This window comes from Branchiostoma lanceolatum, chromosome 1, assembly GCF_035083965.1.
Source record: "Branchiostoma lanceolatum isolate klBraLanc5 chromosome 1, klBraLanc5.hap2, whole genome shotgun sequence".
In the NCBI taxonomy this organism is placed as follows: Eukaryota; Metazoa; Chordata; class Leptocardii; order Amphioxiformes; family Branchiostomatidae; genus Branchiostoma; species Branchiostoma lanceolatum.
In genome coordinates this window covers 27,991,658-28,012,888 of record NC_089722.1, presented here as the reverse complement: position 1 = coordinate 28,012,888, position 21,231 = coordinate 27,991,658, and the positions used below count along the sequence as shown (strand labels likewise).

Sequence of the window (21,231 nt, the reverse complement as noted above, 5' to 3'; positions counted from 1 at the left end):
GGGGAATCTGTGTTGAGTACTTTTATGCTTTTTAAAACCATCTAAATATAATAAAGTCTTCTACATAATAGTGTGAGTACCCATATTTTACATAACAATATTAATGCTATAAAGTTTACAAAAGCCGTAGTTTCGATGCACTTATAGATGCACAAAAATATTTCTACAATTTCTTTTCCCTATTCTCAATTGGTTCAATCCAAGATGGCTGCGCCGGAGGAGTTACAACTTTTCCGTAAGCTCGGAATCGGAGCAAAATTCGACACTAAACGCTTCAGGAAAGACGCTGAACGTTCTCAGGTAACAAGGATGGTTGTGTTGTAATGTCTGCTTAATCAATCATTTGTGTTTTGACTTTGTAAGGTTTTTCATGAGAGAAATCTCTCCGTTGTATGTCAGAAAATTAGGGGGAGGGGGGCAAAGCACGCATGCACATGTACATGTGCACCAGTAGCTAGGCTAGGCTAGATTTGTCTAAGGCAGTATAGGCTAGTTGGGCCTTTTGGATTGCAGTAAAAGCACATACCGTTTATCCAAGACAAGACAAAGACATTGAACAAAGCTGGACATTTGTCTCCAATACTGTTAGAGCCGCTGTGCAGGAACACATACCCAGGAAATCGTACAAAAAGAAGAACGAGCTACCCTGGAAGAATAGAGAAACAATTAATAAACTTAATAAAAAGCAAAAGGCATGGAAGAGGTACACTGCAACTAAACACCATGAAGACTACTTAAAATACACCAAGGCAAGAAACCAGGCAAGATGGATGGCTAGAAAATCGGTAAAGGACTACGAGAAGCAAATGGCAAAAAACATAAAAGAGAACACTAAACTCTTCTGGAAGTATGTGAAGAGAAAGTCAAAAACTAGTGAGAGAATTCCTGAGCTGGTTGACGGCACATCTATAGCAACAACCGACACTGAGAAAGCAGAAAGTCTTAACAAATTCTTCATAAGTACCTTCACTAAGGAAAAAGTTGACAGTATTCCTGATACAACAAGCAGACAGTACAATGAGGAACTCACAGAAATTGATTTATCTGCAGACAAAGTATGCACCAAACTCAAAAACCTGAACCACAACAAAGCTATGGGTCCCGATGGTATCCATCCCAGAGTTCTGAAAGAACTGGCAACACCCTTGTCTGTACCACTCTCTGCCATTTTCACCAAATCTCTCAGGGAAGGCAGGCTACCACAGGAATGGAAAACGGGCGATATTACACCCATCTTCAAGAAAGGCAACAAGAAAGAGCCGTCCAATTACAGACCTGTAAGCCTTACGTCCGTCGCTGGTAAAGTCATGGAAAGTATGATCAGAGATGCAGTTGTAAACCACATGAGGAACAATAACTTGTTTACAGTGCACCAGCACGGATTCTTGCCTGGAAGATCCACCACTACTCAACTACTTGAGTGTCTAGATGAATGGACGGAATGGCTAGACGATGACAAACCCGTGGACAGTATTTACCTAGACTTTCAGAAAGCGTTTGATTCTGTGCCAATCAAACGCCTAATTGCTAAAATTGAAAGCTACGGCATCAAAGGGCAACTACTACAGTGGATTGGCTCTTTTCTCAACGAACGGAAGCAAAGAGTGTGCGTGAACGGGGCTAGGTCGTCGTGGGCGCCAGTGACCAGTGGAGTCCCCCAGGGTAGTGTCCTGGGGCCAGTCTTATTTACACTCTTTGTCAATGACATGCCGGAAGTTGTGAGCAGCAAGCTGAAACTTTTTGCCGATGACACCAAGTTATACCGCACAGTGTGTGAACCCATGGAGTGCCAACTACTTCAAGATGACTTAAGCCGTCTTCAAGAATGGGCCATATCTTGGCAGCTCAAGTTTCACCCAAGTAAATGCACGGTGCTCCGAATCGGCTCTAAACACCCTGACTTCACATACCATATGATGGATCACACTAGTAAATCAGTTTATCTCGAGTCCAGTAGCCACGAGAAAGACCTACTAGTAGGGATCACTACAGACCGTGACCTGTCTTTTGAGAAGCATGTGACTTTGGCCGTATCTAAAGCCAACAAAATGGCAGGTTTGCTCTGGAGAACATTCTCACACATCGACAATGTCATGTTCGTAACTCTATACAAATCCGTTGTGAGGCCTCACCTCGAATACGGAGCACCAATATGGTCACCCGGTACGTGGAAAATGGTGGACATGGTGGAAAATGTACAGAGGAGAGCCACTAAGAGGGTACCAGGCCTGCGAGATTTAACCTACCAGGAAAGACTGCGAACATTGAAACTACCAACTCTGCTTTACAGAAGGCTACGGGGGGACTTAATTAACACCTTTAAATATGCACACGGGCTGTTTGACACCGCCCCATGCATACCTGAGATACAATCTGAGGCCAGGACAAGAGGCCATAGCTTACGGCTAACAAGAACATTCACAAAAACAAACAGGAGGTTGCTGTTCTTCAAACACAGGGTGGTCCCCTGGTGGAATCGACTCCCAGAAGAAGTAATCAACGCTCCCTCAGTCAATGCCTTCAAAGCCAGATTCGACAGGTACATGGAAGTTCACCCTGTTAAGTACAACCACAGAGCTTTGGAACATCCACACAAACCCACCATGACAGTTGAGTGAAAAGGAATTCAACAATGAAGAGCGGTCTAAACTGGAACAGTCCTACCTGACCGAAAATTCTACTCTACTCTACTCTACTCTTATCTTGTTGAAGAAAATGCCATCGTTGCATAGAGTAATTAACTGCTGGAAATAAAGAGAAAACCCTAACTCAATATTTGTACTCACACTAACCTAACGTTTAAACCTCCTTGCACTAACGTTACATAGAGTAGAGTAGATCCATACAGCCAGGAAGGAAGATCTAAGACTATGTTTACACTTGCTCTTTACATGTCCAGAGCTGTAAGTTTAGAAGTCATGGTGTCATACACCTACTACACATTTGCGTCTAGGCCTTTGATCCGTATGTTTCACGTACTGTAAGTCGTAACTTAGATATGTACGACTGTTAATATTAATCTTAGTAAGAAAAGAATGCACAAGGAAAATCATCAAAGTGTATTTCAAAATTATGTATTTTTCTTCCTTTCCTCACAGATGATTAGAGCTCAAGTCACACCAACAGTATCCAAAGAAGAGGCAAACAAAGCTCTGGATTTCTTTGGTAATTTATCAAAACAGAAGCCCAGCAAACCAGTCACAGGCAGTACTGGAGACAATGAGAAGAGCACAGAGACATCAAACAAAAAGAAGAGTTCAGATGAATTGAAGAGCCATAGCCTGGGAGTACAATCAACAAAAGGGAAGAAAAGAAAAAAGAAAGGAGAAATAGCAGCAGACAGTGACAACAGTGGTTAGAATAAACTTTATCAACTGTACTGTAAATTCATTTAAATCCATATCACTTCTAATTTTGGTGACAATGATGTTAATCATTTATATCAAGTGCAGCAGATATATTGGTTTTTGCCGGAGTCCAGTGTAAATGCAGAAATGTTTGCGGTGGTTTTATTTTCGCAGTTTTTGCGGTTAGCTCTTGCTGCAAAGTTAAAACCACCGCAAAAGCTTTCGTCCTCCTACCCCATCGTCTACTATTGTCTCAAATGTGAACCACGAACACTCCATTTTATCCCTACCACGAAATTAAAACCACACAAACTTAAATGCATTTACAGTATATGGAGCTTAATATTTGTCAAGTCTGGCTTTTCCAGCTGATTTTTCCAAATATCTTCCTGGTTTTGATCCAGATGACAGTGAAGACAGTTTACAGTTGCTCGGTGACATTAAAGCTTCAGAGAAGAAGAAGAAGAAAAGGAAAAAGAAAGACATGACGGTGGACAAGGTGGAGCAGATCAAACAAGAAAAGGTAAAACGTGCAGACGTGTATGCTATACAATGTCTTATATATACTGACTTGTAGTCAAGTGTCTTATATTGCAGTGTAAATTCAATTTGACCTGTACTAGCATACATATCTTGAACAGTATATGTATGCTAGTACAGGTCAAATTGGAGCTATGCACTGCCAGGTACATTTTGTCTTTCTGATGTCTACATGTCCCTGCATCTGACTACCACCAGTCCATGTACTTGGTTATATAATACAAAATACAACAAATCCGTGTGGCTTTTGTTAGCCTGTGGAGCTCAGTCTCTCACTGCCAGGGGCTTTAGGGGTCCAGTCAGTAGTACAGTAGTCATGTGGCACTGGTCATGTGGGTTACTAGGAGTTTGATTTTCCTTTTAGTCAAGCCAGACTTTTGTTTGCTGGACTAAGTGTTAATGTACCACCTGTGAAATGCTAAAGAAAGAATTGAAATGGTTAATCTTAGCCCCCAGTTTGATCAATGCTTCATCAAATCTACTTTTTAGGCTGGATTATTTTGAGCCCTGTACTTATTTTCATTCAGGCTTTGTGAAGATTTCTAGCTTTTCTGGCAGTTACTAGTAAGGTGTATCCTAATCTGAATAAAAAGACTCTTTTTGAATGGCTTACCAATCTGATGAAATTATTCACAGATATATCCTAATCTGAACATGCACTGATTACTAAATCCACCTTATTTCTTATCAAATTTTACCTAGCTGAGTGAGTTTCGGAACAAGAAGCAGATCCATGTACAGGGTTCTGACATCCCCGCCCCCGTCACCAGTTTCCAGGAGCTCCAGGGAGTGTACGGTATCCACCCACAGATCCTCAACAACCTACAGGGCCTGGGGTATGATGAACCCACTCCCATTCAGATGCAGGCTATCCCACTCATGTTACAGGTTAGTACAGGAATAATTTTTTTAAGTATTCCACACTTACAATATATCAGCACAATAGCATAGCGAATAGTCTATTATAGAGTGCTTGTTTGCATTCATGAGGCCATTTTTATGATTATACACTAGTTATAGAAGGTGGTGAGGCGGGCGTTTCTCCTCCTAAGAGAGAGAGAGAAGGGCCACTGCAGGTCGTTGAGCATTTGTGTCACGTTGCTGGTCCGCTGGAAGTCATATAGGGTCAGGTATAGGATACACTCCTTTTCCAATAACCAAACTTACTGGTAAGAGTGGACATAAACTTAGATTCATGTGTTCTTTCCAGAGAAGAGAAATCCTGGCCTGTGCGCCGACAGGTTCAGGTAAGACGGCAGCCTTCATCCTACCCATCCTGCATCACCTGCAAGAGCCGCGCCGTCAGGGATTCAGGGCCGTGGTCGTGTCTCCAACCAGGGAGCTCGCAAAACAGGTGACAAATACTGAGAATTGGTTCGTTCATATGTGGCAATCTGAAAATCAAGAGTGCGAGCTAGTTTTACTAATATTTATAGTGGAATACAGAACTAGAGCTACTGTAACTGTTTGTATTAGTTTACCACATCTTAATAATAAATCGTTGATTGATTCGATGACTAGATTTCTCTTGACATGAGAATGATATCACTCTTTGTTTAAGAATCAGGAAGTGGTGCTCTCATGTTGAGGCTGTCTTTTTTCTTCTCCTTGACACAGACGTTTACGTGGTTCCAGAGGCTGGGGGAAGGGCGTGGCTTCAGGACGTACTACATAGAGAAACCGGCACAGGCGGCCAAGAAGTTTGGACCCAACTCTGCAAAGAAGTTTGGTAAGGAGTGGATTAGCAAAGACTACTGTAAATGCAATTAAGTTCACATGGTTTGTATTTCGCGCTAAAGCGAAAATGGGGTGTTCGCAGTGGTTTTAAGTTCGCGGCAGCGCTATATTCACACACTGTTACAGTTTTCGACAAAAATGTTCGTGGTGGTTTTAAGTTTGCGGTGAAACGGTCCCCGCAAAAACTGCGAACATAAAACCACCGCGAACATTTCTGCATTTACAGTATTTGGTTGTACCATAAGGCACGAGCTGAAAGATATGCCCTTATACATTTTGAAGCTAGATGAGCTGCTTGAACTATCATAAGACCTGGCCAATTCACAGATCCCTTAGCTCGCTGGGGAAAATCTAGAACTCTGGGTAACGCAGGGGGTGAAAAAACCATAAGACCAGACTGAACACGGCACACATGCACTGCATGCACGTTTTCAAAGTAATGTGTTTTCCTATGGCCATGCTTTTCCCATTGTTCTGTGATTCACAACACTGTGATTCTTCTGGTGGTCTTTGTTTAAGCAGACTGTATGAGACTTTAGCTTTGAAGTCAAAACTCAAATATGAATGGCTTACAAAATATTTAGTAGCTTATTTCATAAGATGGACAATTTCATGATATGAACACATTTACAGTGTACATGTATGCTGTGTACAGTTTGTCAAACCATGTAACTTTGGATTTTGGTTCCCATTTTTATTCAGATATTTTGGTGACAACTCCAAACAGACTGGTGTTCATGCTGAAGCAAGATCCTCCTGTTATATCATTACACAAGTAAGTTTCACAAAATGTCATCATGATATCATATGATATAGGTATGGAGCCTTGTCCCCGTGATGCAAAGTGGTTAGCAACCACACTACATTGTCATATGGATAAAATTTCATTGAACCTTGATCGGGTTTCTTGTTAGGTGTTGCTTTTAGTAATAGTCCTTTTGGATGGGGACCACTCAGAGCCAGCAGCACAATGTACAGGGAAGCCTCATTAGGCATCAAACCTCTGCAAAAGAACCCAACACACTTATGAAGAACAGTAGGGGTGACCTGGTGTGCTTGGCTGGATATGCGAGCCGTAGCAAAGCCACATTGTGCCACTACTATAGCCGCTAGAAAGTATCATACTTCACCCTAGTGGAGGACGACTGCTTTACATGTCACTATAGCGGAACTTGTCACAGCCAAGTACAATAAGGGCATTCGAATTAGATCTAGATAACTTTAAAGAAAAGTTGTAACTAGATGGGCAAAGCTTAGGTTGTTATTGTAATATAACCACCTGCTGCTGAGCTTTTAAATAATTGTGCCTGAGAAGTTGGTGGTGTTATGCCAAAAAGCAGTTAGACAGATACAGATACTTCTAATGTTGTGTTACGCCAAAGGGCAGTTATACCGGCTGTACAGATACAGAAGTTGTTGTGTTACGCCAAGGGGCAGCTATACCGGCTATACAGATACAGATACAGGAGTTGGTGTGTTATGCCAAAAGGCAGTTATACCGGCTATACAGATTCAGATACAGAAGTTGGTGTGTTACGCCAAAGGGCAGTTATACCGGCTATACAGATACAGAAGTTGGTGTGTTATGCCAAAAGGCAGTTATACCGGCTGTACAGATACAGATACATTTTGCTCACTAGCGTGGAGTGGCTGGTAGTGGATGAGTCAGACAAACTGTTTGAGGAGGGGAAGCAGGGCTTCCGAGATCAGCTGGGGGCCATCTACCAGGCCTGCGACTCCTCCCACGTGCGGCGGGCCATGTTCAGTGCAACGTTCGCGTACGACGTGGAACAGTGGTGCAAGCTGAACCTGGACAACGTGGTGACTGTGGGCATTGGAGCAAGGTATGAATCTTTATACAATGCTGCCCCCTAATGGTTATCCACAGTACTGTAGGTTATCTTTACTCTCCAAGCAGAGGAATGGCTCCGGCTGGTTTTTGATGTTTTTTAGGCATTTTTGTTGGGCTTTCTATTTTGTCCCATTTTCTTTATGTCGCCAAGCCTCTGCTTGGAAAGTTAGTTATCTTGCAGTTGGCGACTTGATGTTAAACAATTTATTGTTGAAAGTTGTCATTACGAGTGGTTTATTCTAATGCTATACAATGTATTGCATCTTTTTGTATTACTGAAAAATCTTAATTTTGTATTCTGCAGGAACACAGCTGTGGATACAGTTGAACAGCAGTTGTTATTTGTTGGGTCCGAATCTGGCAAATTATTGGCCATGAGAGAGCTTGTTAGAAAGGTAGGTATTTAAGTTGTTTTAACTACTCTATCCTTGTACTGTAAGTCATGAAATATTTGTGTTGGCTTCATGCTCCTGTTTTTGCAGTGAGCTCCCCAAATTCATCACACCCTGAACATGTACTCTCTCTTTTTACTGAATTGTTTTAACCACAAATTTAAACCCATTACTTGAAAACTCTTCCTTACCTCTCCTACTGCAAAAGCGGACAGTATTGCACGGTCTATACGACTTGAAGTTGTTGTTTGATTGATTGATTGATTGATTGATTTGTTTGTACATTCAATTTGGTTTTAATTCAGTGGGAACACTGTAATTTCCAATTAAGTTATCCTGTATCTTGTATCTTGTAAAATCAAGTTCCCACAACCTTTAAACAAATTAGGAAATCTTAGTTTGAATTGATTACATGTTCCACTGTTATGCCAAATGATATGAGAAGAGAATGTTTGTGGCCTTGCAGATTACATGATTCCCCTGTGCCCCCCTCCCACTAAATCAAACTGTTTACTCATGTATTTCAGGGGCTGACTCCTCCTGTGCTGATCTTTGTTCAGTCCAAAGAGCGAGCCAAGGAGCTGTTCCACGAGCTCATCTATGATGGTATCAATGTGGACGTGATCCATGCTGACAGGACTCAGACTCAGGTACACAAAAGTAGCTTGTATCAGTGATCTGCCTAATTCATGTCCAATTCAGGCTCAAGTCTGGACCTGTACCTGATCCTGTTTAGTGGTATATCACAATTTTTTGCTAAGTACATGTAATAGTAAAGTTGCTGGGTGAACTCCTGGGCATTTATTCATTTACTAATCTTTAGGGTGGTCCCTTCAGTTTACTGAGTAACTGATTTCCACATTTGTCCCAAAGTAAAAGAACTAACCTGTTGCAAAAATAGAAGGGCAGAGAATGATCTTTGATACATGTCTGTTTGTGTTGGATGAAGCAATTTGTAGAATCCACGTAGGTTTACACAATGTAGGTTTGTTTGTTCCAGTACAAAGTGACTGTCAGGTCCTGTACTTGTCCAGTGTACCCCTACCTTCTAAATTGCAGTCCTGTAGTACATGTATCCTCTGCCGAGTGATTTATTGGCCATTTGAGATGTGAGTGCATATTTTTAGAATGCTTCCTGTGATGTACATGTAAGTTTGTATGTCAATCTCAGTCTATACTTTTTAAAAGTTAAGTGAACTGTCATTTTCAGTCAGATACAAGTTAAAGTATCCTTTTGCAGAGTGGACTAAGTCTTAGTCTTAGTAGGCAACGCGACACGATGATGGACTACTTTCTTTAGAATAGTTGACAACACACTTACACTGTAGCATTAACACTCTACATAGTGACATGCACTTGTATACATCACTGACATCAGATGGTGTTCGTTATGTCCACAGGGCCCTTAGTATGTCTTCTAAAATGGCCCTAAAAAGACTAATATCATACTTTATATCAGTACACAGCTCTGTGGCGAGACGTACATGTTACAGATAGTGTCTAGTGATGGCCCTCTAGCTTTCATCTTGGGAGCGCTCTCACAACAATCTTTATTGCAGTCTCCACTATAACATTACGCTTGATTTATGTACCAGTCGGAGATATCTAAATGATCTGATTCGGTGTTGTGTTACCAAAAGTTGGTCCATATCGTCTGCGAGAGCGTTAAGTGTGTGTTATCTTATTTTCAATCTGAGCATCTAAGAAAACTTTGGGCCCACCGAGAAGAGATAACACTTCTGTACGCAAATGTCCTCTACGGATAAATGGAAGGGATACAGTGATATAATGGACTTCTGTCATAAAAGGGAATTGCAAAGTTTATCAAGATACTTGAAACTTCAACATGACTTGGTCATGTTTCTTCAACAGTTTTATAGTGTAATAAAGAGTGAATTGAACTGTACATGTCACTGTGAATGTTGACATTGAAAAATATGATTGAAAAATTCCACATCATCAAGTCAAGTCAAGTCAAAGCCTTTATATTTTGAACAAGAATCATGATTTGTGGTACATATTTTGGCAATATTTTCTGCTCAAACAGAAGAAGGTTACCAGAATCATGTACTGTACATGTATATTTTTGAGGGATTTTTAAGTTGTTGGTTTTTGCATTGACCTGTCAAGGCAAACTCATCACACCTGCAAATATTCATTATGTCTTGAAAACAATTGCTTCAACCATGAACGCCGAATCTAAGATAATCATCAAAAAAACCGACAACTTAAAAATCCCTCAAAAATATACATGTACAGTACATGATTCTTTGCCGTGGAATTTACTTGCTGCAAGCTTAAATGAATTTGTGGTACCTTTTACAATGGATCAGAAGCTGGATATTTAAGGAAATACTAATTAGAATATTGAAAGCATGATTATGACTGTCATAGACTTATGGGGCAGTGTAGTAACCATAACCTCTTACTGAACGTAGCTCTAAAGCTAAAGCAAATGCAAAACATATTTTTCTAACAATATACAATGCTCGTATAACAATTTTCAATCCTTAGCTGCTAGCATATACACATATGTTATATATTAGTAAGCTAAATTTTGAAAAAATTGTCTCAAAAATGTCATAATACCCTTGGCACCTTTACTACCCTCTATAGTATATTAAGTGTGAAAACGTTATCAGACAAGTACTGAATTGATGGATTGTCACTGTGACAATACATGATTGTAGAGAAATCCCTGGCAGTATCTGTAGTAGACAGATAACGGCGTTATCTATCAGAAGTGCCATACTCCAACACTAAATGAGGACACAGGCTTTGTCTCTTGGACTTCATCTTTCAAACTTGGTTGTGTAACATGTAGTGTGATATGGCCTTAGGTGACCTGAAGTCGGCAGTGTGAAAAACGCACAATCAGATCGACGCGGTAGACAGAAAAGGGCACAAGTGTCATTTGTGATCTTTTGATATACATGTACAGTAATGCTTGATGCTTGTTGTACGCAAGCAGAATGTAGATTTTTAGGTGAGTCTGAAATTTAACAATGCTGTGTGCTGTAAAATTTATGCGGAAAAAGAATTGAATGGAATAGACAAAAGAAAACAAACCGCATGTATTAAAGCCTAAGATGGACAATGTGACTTTGATGTACAGTTAAGTAAACCCAATTAACAGCAATGTTGTTATCTAGTCAATTTTTTTGGACAGGCCACACCAATTTGATTTCTTAATTGGTTCCCTGACTTTTGGAGCAAGCAGATGAAATGTAAAAAAAAAACACACAACAAAACAGACGTTCTGTGATGGACCCAAATGCTATCACACAAGCTACATAGTCCACATAACAGGCTGTTTAATGTTCCAAACTATGAATTTTCATCTTCTTATGCAATGAAATTGATTCGGTACAGGTCCAAAATACCGGATCATGAAGTACCGGTACTGTACCAATATAGATTTACACCAACTGATCTCCTGATCTCCTGACCTCATGCAACACCAAATGTGACCAAAGTGATACCTTGGAACAGCTTAACTAATATGCAACAGATCATTCAGGCAGGTTTTGATGGCAAGGCCAAGGGAGTTTGGCAGTAGGAAACCTAGACAAGTTGAAAACAGTTTATGTTTTTGTCATTGCAGAAGTTCAGAAAAACACAATTTTTCAAATTGTTCAGGTACAGGTACCTGATGTTACATTTAGGTACACAGCACTAGTAACAAGTAGGCAAACAAGGACTTTCTCCAATAGTTGGTGCCACAATATGATCATTTTCTGTATCGTAAATGATTCATGACTTCAAGTGCCAAATCCAAGAACCATGAGATTGAATCAGTGAGGCCTAAATCAAAGTCTTCTTCCTTTTCTACTCTACTTTACCTGATTGTACATTTTATGTGATCATATTTCTTCCATTTTTCTATCCAGAGAGATAACACGGTGAAGTGCTTCAGGACAGGGAAGATCTGGGTTCTTATCTGTACTGAGCTGATGGGGAGGGGCATCGACTTCAAAGGTGTCAACCTGGTCATCAACTATGACTTCCCTACCAGTGCTGTCAGCTACATCCACAGAATAGGTACTGTGTTTCTTTTACCTACATGTCATCAGAAATACGCATAATTTTGAAATTACCTAACAGGTGTATACCGGTACATTCAATGTGTTTCACGTTGATTTAAGGTTTTCATTTAATTGCTTATTTGGGAAATCTATTTCCAGCATACATCAAAGTTTCTATTCTTCTGGGAGTCATATACTCTTTCTATATTGATGTTTAAATCAGAGCCATGATTGTAACATACATGTAGCTTGTCTCCACTTGGAACGTTGCTTTAAAGTCCAAACGTCATAAAGGGTATTCAGAAAAACCCTCATTTGTAAGGTGGGTCATGTCAGTTTATCACTTAGGAAGTTAAAGCAAACTGTTTGTACTGCACTATTGCACTGCATGGTGTCTGTCGTGTCAATGTGTATCAGAAATGAGAAGAAATTTTGTAACAGTACTGATATTGAAGAGAACACCACTCTCACTATAAATCCGTTTCACAGTGATGGAAGCTTCTGAGGACTTCATCTTAATCCAAGAAAAGAACAGCTGAAGATTTGTGATTGACAGTTAATTTGTTTGTTTGAACCTTTGTTTATTCATGATAAGCTCAAATCGCTTTTCATTGAGGTCATGAGGGAAGAGGTAAGGGTCAGATACAATATAGCAGAGATACACAGTCATTTGAGTCCTAATAACTCTATTAACATATAATACATATTTATGGTACAACACTATACAATTGCTACAACATACAACATATAGTAGGGCGAAAGCTGGTTCATGGTCCGTGTCCGTTCGTTTTGGTCGTTTCCGTTACTTCAAGAGTCTTTTAAAGGAAGTCAGATTCGGAGCCGTACGTGTGTCTGGCGGTAGGCTGTTCCAGACATTTGGTCCGTGGTAGGCTACCGATCTTCTGAAGGTCTCTCGCTCGGGTTTGGTGACAACCAGCTGACTGCTTGTGCTTTGTCTGGTTGTCCATGTACTTAAATAGATACTATACACACAAATAAAGGTGTAACTTGAATGTTTTGCTCCCATTACCAGGCCGAACGGGCAGAGCAGGAAGACCTGGCAAAGCCTTGACTTTCTTCACCGAGGATGACCTTGTCCATCTGAGAGGGTGAGTGAGAGACTTGTCTGTCAAACGTAAGCCCTGTCCCACATAGCTGACTACTGCCTTCTGACCTTCTCCAGACCATGGTTGGGAGTTAGTGGCGAGCAAGGTCATCTGTGGTTGGCAAAGTTGCCTACCAGTACTGTAAAATTTGTCTGCGTCAGCCGAATATAGGTGTTGAAAAATCAGAAAAGTCATATTCTGCTTGAATGTGATGACTGAAAGCTGAAGCTAGAATAGGATGGATTCCTGGCTACTCCCAACCCAGGACCAACTTTGGTTGGGGAGTGGTCAGAAGTAGAGCTGTGTACCGATATAGTGATACAGTACCGGGTACAATCAATTAGGTACAGGTCCAAAATATCTGAATCCTGCTGGACGGTACTAGACCTGTACTTATCAGGTCAATCCGGACTCAGGGGATGGTCACTTTGACAGATAAAATTACTATGAAATTACCGTGGCAGTGCACTAAAGCCACATCTATACTATACTCCAGCACATTTAACACATTTGCAAGGCTGGAGTCAAGTTTTCATCTCTGTTTTCATAAAAATAATACCTAGCACAATTAACTGTAACAGTTATGTTGTTACCAGTTCAAACATGCTTTTGTCCTTAGTGAAATTTACCATTTTGCGAACAAGTAGTTTAGGTACAGGTTCAGGTCCGGACCTGTACCTAAACCCCCCGTGTACCTGTACCTGCACCTAAAATTTGTTTAGGTACACAGCTCTAGTCAGAAGCAAAGTCGTGGGAAGGTTCTGAATGTGTGACAGCAGCCTCGTGACAGGCACTTTACTAAGAGAACATACTGTGCTCATGTTTCTTTCAGACTGAGTTTATCTTTTATGACATTTTGAATCTACTTCTAAGTACTGACTGAGCCTTTAATGGACACTACTAGTCATGGAAGAAGGGCTTTCATGATATGATTTTCAGACATATCAAAAAGAGCAAATGCCTTTCCTAGGACTTGAACTTTATATACAAAGAAAGCTAGACAGCTTACGTATCTAACTTTATAAGTTGTATATTTACAGGGTCTTTGATACCTAGCAACTTTGGATTACACTTGAGATTAAACCATTGACTTTTTTTGAAGACGACACAATTGATAGACGGTACTCCAATTTAGTAAGACGAGTGTATTATTGATATCCTAGACTTTTTGATCTTTCTGCTTCTCAATAAATGCTTGTAGTGCCGTGAATTCATTTCATGACACTTCAATTTGTCGTCAAGGTGAAAAACAAGTTTGCCCTTTGCAGTCAACACAATCATGTTATGGTAGTAAGACAAAGTGGGAAGTAACCACCAAAAATGGGAACTTAAAACCACTGAAAATTTCAAAATCTATGTAGTTGAAAAGGATGTCATCTATGCATGACTGTGTGTCATATACAATTTATTGCTGCTAAACATGTTTATGAAAATTAGAGATTACAGAATGATGCCTTGGGTCATGTAGACATCAGATGAAGGATGATATGTCATATCTCCTGAAAAAGGCCTGCAGTGTTATGAGTTTATTAATATAATGAATGACTTCCTGTACCTGATGTGATGGAGTTCATATTAATTGTGCCCTGGGTTATACTAGGAATTTTGAATGTTTGTGTGAAAAAGTGAAAGAATTCTCAGAATGGATGTAAGATTTCCAAAAATTGTGAACCAGTAGAAACCAGCAGAAACCTGCATTATTTTACAAAGTTACCTGTACAGTCATGTAAAGGAACCTATTTTGGTTTGGCAAGTCCAAATGTCCTAGTACTAGACTCCTAGGCAGTAGAAACCTGTCATTTTTTGGCAGCGTTTTTATAAGTTAGCAGTTTTCACAGTGATCTTTCATCATCAACTCATTGTACCATGATCATATGTTCACTTTCTACTATTGTTTCAAACGCGAACTTAAAGATATAGCAAACTCTACTAATTTTTTACCTACCTACCTACCTACCTACCTACCTCCCTGACCCCCAGGTCGTTGGGGGGACAAGGTAGATTTTTACTGTATCGCAAAACCTGCTGTGCAGCAACATGTGCAGCAACCTTAAATGAACTTACAGTAGCATGTAAGATGCATGACTGAACGCTATAACTTTATTACTCCCCAGATGAAAGACTATGTTATCTCTCTGAAAGGCATCCTTATCTTTCTCTGGCATGTATAATATTGACAATATGTTGCTCCTGATAGAGATAGAATAGGTAGGCATGATTTGCTGATATGCAGGAGCGAGATTGGGTTGAAAGATGAGCGCACATGTACGGATGATAGATACCCATATCGCTATCCATTTGTCATCCCTTTGATCTTTTATCTGGATAGCAATTGAAGTAGACAAAGTTGTAATTATGATCTCAAAGGTATTTCATGTCAGTCAAATAAAGCAGTCATCTCGTTCTTTTCATAAAGCAGTAGGGGATGTTTAAACTATTGGAGAGGCACAGTACAAAACACTGGATTGAGTTTGTATAATTATGAAAATGGATCATGTATGTACAATTACTGTATAAGAAAGCAAGGAAAAGGCTTACATTTACCTTTTCTTTCTTTGTTTGACTTACATGCAGACAAGGCTATATAACTACATTTTCATGCTATTATCAATGGCTAGTCTTAGCATATAGAGAGCTTTTGTTTGGGCCATTGAGAATTTAGGTGAACCCCTAGTCCCTACTACTCTTATCAATTACTGTAAATGAAGAAATGTCCGCGAGGATTTGATTTCGCACTAGGGAGAAAATGTAGTGTTCGCGGTGGTTTTGAGTTCGCGTTTGAAACAATAATAGCGATTCAGTCACACGATGGAACGGCTTTTCGCGATGGTTTTAATTTCACAGTAAAGAACTGCAAAAACCGCAAACATAAAACCACTGCGAACATTTCTGCAGTAGTGTGCACATGGTGGTTCCTTCAACATGAGGCGTGTGTCTCCTCAAACACTGTACTGTACTCAAATGTCCTGTTCAAGAGACATCCATTTTGGAACCTATGTAATCCTTTTTTTTGTTGCTTTTCTTGATTTATTCTTGCTTTTCGTCTCCTTCTCCATCTAGTACTTATAGTGTACTGCTTAAACATTATGTTTGAAAAAGGCATGCATATGTCAACAGACAGCAGTGGATATATGAATGAATGAATGAATGAATGATTTATTGCACAACAATTGCATCAGTGACAATGTATGGCAAATTACAGACAACATAGGTAACAATCTAGTTCTATACATGTATAAGAATATACTACTTACTATAATACTATATCTAGTGTGATCTATGGCCATTGCAACATGGAACTAATACAGACTAAGGGTTGTTTTTCTAGGCTAATTGTAATCTAAGGAAATTTCTAATTACTATAACGCTACCGAGGCGCAATGGCCGAGTGGGTAGAGTGTTCGCCTTGCATACGGTAGGTCGTGAGTTCGAACCCCGGCCGGGTCATACCAGAGACTGTAAAAATGGTACATACTGATTTCTCTGCTTAGCACTCAGCATTTGGGAAATAGTATGGAAGTTAAACACACACCACTGCCAGTGGACTAGCCCCCTGCTGTAGTGATTGCACAAAGTGTGGCCCAAGGGCTACTGAAACGGAGATGGGCGCCGCCCTATGCACCATCGGTGCGGGAAGGAACTTTGACTTTTTTTTTTTGATAACGCTACATCAAATGCAATCTACTTTAATTACAACGTGGAGCTATATCTAAATTACAGACATTGTGTTGCGTGTTTCTAGTCTAATTTGCGACTTTACATTTGTCAATTCTCATTCAGGAATGGTACAGTTTCGTTTTTGCATAGCGTGGTAGATATATTGGCCTAGGTGGATAGATATGGAATCTGGACATGACATAAGTACATTAAATGTATCGCTATCTGTGTAAGGTAGGGTAATATTTGACTTACATGTAATTGATTGCATAAGCACTTGTCTTTCAGCATTATATGTAGGACATGTTATAAGAAAGTGGTACTCGTCTTCAGAATATGTACAGTTGGCTGTATGATAAGTGCATGTTCCCTGTACATTATTGGACCCCATGGTTGACAGTAAGTCACTGCATTGTTTCTGTTTACCCGCAGCATAGCCAATGTGATGAGGGAAGCAGGCTGTGAAGTGCCGGAGTACATGCTGGAGCTCAAGAAAGCAAACAGGTACATGTATGGCAAAGAAACGGACAAAAATTGAAACAAAACCTATGACAATTTTATGAAATCATCAACAGCGGCACAAAATTTTTGCAGAGTTAGGATTTTACCCTTTGAAAGGCGTCCCTTTAGATACAGGAAATTCAATCTGCAATGTGGTTTGAATTTTCTATATTTCGAGGCAGAGAATCCACTCAGACCCACCTAAAATTCTTGTGCCTTCAATGCTGGCCACAAGATTTTGCTTCATCAAATTTAAAGGAATAGAAGAATTTAGAGCTGGACTCAGCCTTGAGCCCCTAATGATACTTTATGTATCTACATGATTACACAATGCATACTACATATGCATGCTTTTAGAAAATTAGATAGTGCCTAATATGCAATATGTATTCCTACTTTCATATGTGGCACAATGCCTATTTCTTCTTACCTTTCTCTGCAACCTCCTGCTGTGTAAAACATTGATAATTCCTGTGCCAGCAGCTACTCATTTAGACTCTCTAATGGTACAAAATTAATGTAACATAAGTTTCTGTTTCCTTAGGCATGGACCAAACTTTATACAAAATTTGACATGCAACAGATCACAAATCTTCTGTATTACATACAGTTACCTGACCGATTTATTCATCTTTGCTGGAGGGAATCTTACTGTGATTATCTCCTTGTCTACTTCTTCATCTTAAGGATAATTTTGCAGGAAATTGATTAGGCTTTTACAATGCTTGAGGGCAGTTTTGAAATAACAATGATTACAGTGTGACCTCATGAACTACATGTTCATAATTCTATCATTCATGTGTACCAAAGTTGTCCTCAAGTTGTAGTAGGAAATAAAAGGAGGTTTTCACAATGGTTAATGTTTGTGGCAGGCACATACATATAGAGTGTATTATTGACAAGAAATAGGACAACACTTGCTCAAAAACTTTTTTCATTGTTAAATCTTTTTGTTTTGTTCATTGCTTGTGAGCAGAAAGGAGAGAAGATTCCTGGAGAAAAAAGCACCCAAACGGAAGAGTATCAGCACTACACCAAAGATGTTTGTGGACAAGGCTGTGAGGAAACGGTGAGGCCACTAAATAATGATCAGATGAGGAATGCTACATGGAAGCATGATTTGTAGCTGGCTTTGTGCATATTCTACATTCACCATGTTATGGGTCACGGTAGTTACCTTTCAATGGGTAATTTGTAAGGAATTACTGTAAAAGACAAAATTTGATATGGAACATTTATGGTATCCGTTATTGTCTGAGTCATTTGCCAAATGACCAATTTGGCTTTTATGCTGCACAGTTTAGTGTATGAATGAGTAGTCTGTACTTAAGTTTCACAGCCTGCACCTGGTAGATAGCTGTGAATGATAGCCACCAAAGGAATAAGGGAATTTTGTATTTGGTAAAAGAACTTGAGTCATGTAAGGACGATAAACTGGGAGTCATGAGCAGGTATGATTGTAGCTTGTTATCCACCCTATTCCAGCTCATAAGGTTTTCTATTCTGATCCCTTCTCTGTTAGTAGATATTGTGGCAACTTGGTCTAGCCATTTATCATTTGCACACACCAGTTCTTCTGCGACAGGGGTTCATGGTATTGTGTAGTAAAAAAAGTATTGAAAAGGTTTTGAGTGTTGAGGTTTGAGTTCACATTTCCCATACTGTAGATACATTTAAGTTTGCAGGAATTTAATTTTGCAGTAGGGAGAAAATGGAGTGTTCGTGGTGGCTTTAAGTTCGCGTTTGAAAGAATAGTAGGGCTGCAGTCATAGGTGGGCAAAAAGTGTCACGTTGGTTTTAGAAGAGTTCACCACAAAAACCATGAACATAAATCCACCGTGAACATTTCTGCATTACAGTTATCTGCTGCAAAATGACACTAAATACTGAGGTGGCTGAAAAGCATTGGATAAGATCTGATTTGGTGAACTTGATTTTGAGCTTGAACCTTACTTTCGGGTATGCTTCCGCTTTGAATGTCATGTGCCCCTTTGCCCCACATTCACCTTTAATGTGTATGTATGTGGGCAGCATTGCAATGCTTTTCATGTCAGGTCATTGTGAAAATCTCAGTGGAGTGATTTTCTCTATAATTGGCTTCAGTACACCTAAGAGTTTTCTCTTTCCAACAATATCAATCATTTTTGTGACAGAAATGTAGGTGATGGGTTTTAAGTGTTTCCTTTCCTTTCAAGTGAAGAGACGGTTGCTATTATTGAGGGTGGCCAAACTCGAATGGAAACCCAAAATAAACTGGGATGTGTCCCCTTGTATGTGTTTGATTAGTTTGGGTATCAAATATTTCTCAGAAGCAGTGTAATGGGTAGACTATGTAACTCCGCTGTCCAAGGCTGTAATAGCACCTCCCCGCAGATGTTGGGCTGGCCGCTAAAACATGATTCAGTTAGGCTATGAAATGGGTATCCTACTTCCGAGTAGGTTTTTGATCCCCATTATTATGCCATTACAAAGGGCCTTGCAGCTTGTAGCCAATCAGCTCTCTATTGCACTTATATAGTAAGATGTCAAATAACCAGAGGAGCAGGCTGGATTTAAAATAGAATTGCTTGGAGATCGATTGTAGATCTTTGAATGCAGAACTTAATGATAAACACGGATATCTGAATGTCTTTTTATACTCAATGTAACATGCATGTATGTTGCACTTCTCACAGAAAAATGATTGAGAAGAGCAAGAAGATGCAAGGAAAGACCAGGAAAAATGAAGCGGTACAGCCAGGTAGTTCAACAGCAAATACAGATGAACAGAATAAGGTCGCAGGGTCTGGTGGGAACAGGAAGAGCACTGAGCAAGAAACTGGAAACCACAAAGAAGATAAACCCCATGGAAAGAAGGGTGGCACTGGCAAATACAGAACTGAGAAATCATTGTCAGGGCATACAAATGGTAAAGATCTAAATAAAAGACTTAAGAAAAGGAAACAAGCCAACAAGAATACTGTGAAGTCATAAGATTGCTTTGTGGAGAATTGCTGAACGCATACATGTATCTGCAGTTTAATTTTCATACATCAGATATTTGATAACGATAAAGCACGATATTAAGAAGTCAAGATTTTTCAAGAACTGTTTTCATCACTTGATTTACATGTAACGTTAGCTTGAATTTTGTTAACAGTGATAAAACTGGAATATAGATGAGTACATGTAGAAGTCTAATGCCTTGGTTCAAGCATTTCCTGCCTAATTGAGATAGTATGAAAACAATATTGTGTCAGAGTTGTAATTTGTGGTTTTGGATAAACTGGCGTCAGTAACATAGCAACTTTTTGCAACAGTCAAGACAAAATGAGAAATATGTCTCAGTAGAGTTAGCTAAATGTAAAGTAAGAAATAGAGTTGCCCACTTTGGTGGTGGAATTTTCTATGTAAATGATCATGATATTGGTTTGTCAGTAGTATCATTGTTAAATAGGTCAAAATAATGGTAAATACTGAAGTGTACCATAAATCATTTACTTCATGTATTGTAAAATAGTTATTCAAAGACTATGATACATGCGAAGCTTACATGTACTTCCAAAGTATGGGAAGGTAAGTCAAGAAAATGTTTGATAAACAGCCCGCATCTACATCTTAAATTGATACTGTTTAGACTTCAGAGATGAAATAGGCATTTGATGAATATAGAAATATGCAGTACATTATGTAGTACAGTATGTATTATATTTCAGCTTCGTGCAAAAGTTTGGCAGAATGGTTATTGAACTGTTCTCTTGCATTTCCAATTTACCACTTGCCAGGAAGTCATTCCAATGTTGAATTAATATGTATTGTATAGTTATTTCAGTTATTTTTTTCTCTTTGCTCACATCTAGTTAATGAAACTTGCCTCCGGGTATATGAATTTGAAACTAACGTGTACATATCTGAATGCACGCTATGATGATCAAGAAGAGACTGGAGTTTGATAACAGGACTCACACCACACACATTCCATAAACTTTCTGTGCGCACGTGCCCTCAAGCCGAACTCGCCAAGGCCAACACGATAATATTTCAGTGGTATTAGAGAGCACCGACTATGACAGATTAAGAGCTTTTGCAAGCTGC

At 39.5% G+C, this 21,231-nt stretch overlaps 1 protein-coding gene across 1 annotated transcript; it reads left to right on the top strand.

Moving 5' to 3' along the window:
- Window positions 1-173: 173 nt before the first annotated feature.
- Window positions 174-20,962, top strand: LOC136446390 (probable ATP-dependent RNA helicase DDX52). The gene is made up of 15 exons (XM_066444743.1): window positions 174-300; window positions 3,099-3,354; window positions 3,752-3,870; window positions 4,590-4,775; window positions 5,098-5,241; window positions 5,505-5,616; window positions 6,327-6,399; window positions 7,265-7,468; window positions 7,781-7,871; window positions 8,396-8,518; window positions 11,759-11,909; window positions 12,927-13,002; window positions 17,089-17,160; window positions 18,134-18,226; window positions 19,833-20,962. Exons 1-15 carry the CDS (start codon window positions 205-207, stop codon window positions 20,128-20,130), a joined length of 2,094 nt encoding a protein of 697 aa, XP_066300840.1. The 5' UTR covers window positions 174-204; the 3' UTR covers window positions 20,131-20,962.
- Window positions 20,963-21,231: the final 269 nt, after the last annotated feature.

Bases quoted from the DNA above. Each gene is read 5' to 3' on its own strand.
- LOC136446390 (XM_066444743.1), top strand. From the start codon at position 205: ATGGCTGCGCCGGAGGAGTTACAACTTTTCCGTAAGCTCGGAATCGGA. The intron at 3,871-4,589 runs GTAAAACGTGCA...AATTTTACCTAG, and splicing joins AGCAGATCAAACAAGAAAAG to CTGAGTGAGTTTCGGAACAA. The intron at 4,776-5,097 runs GTTAGTACAGGA...TGTTCTTTCCAG, and splicing joins CTATCCCACTCATGTTACAG to AGAAGAGAAATCCTGGCCTG.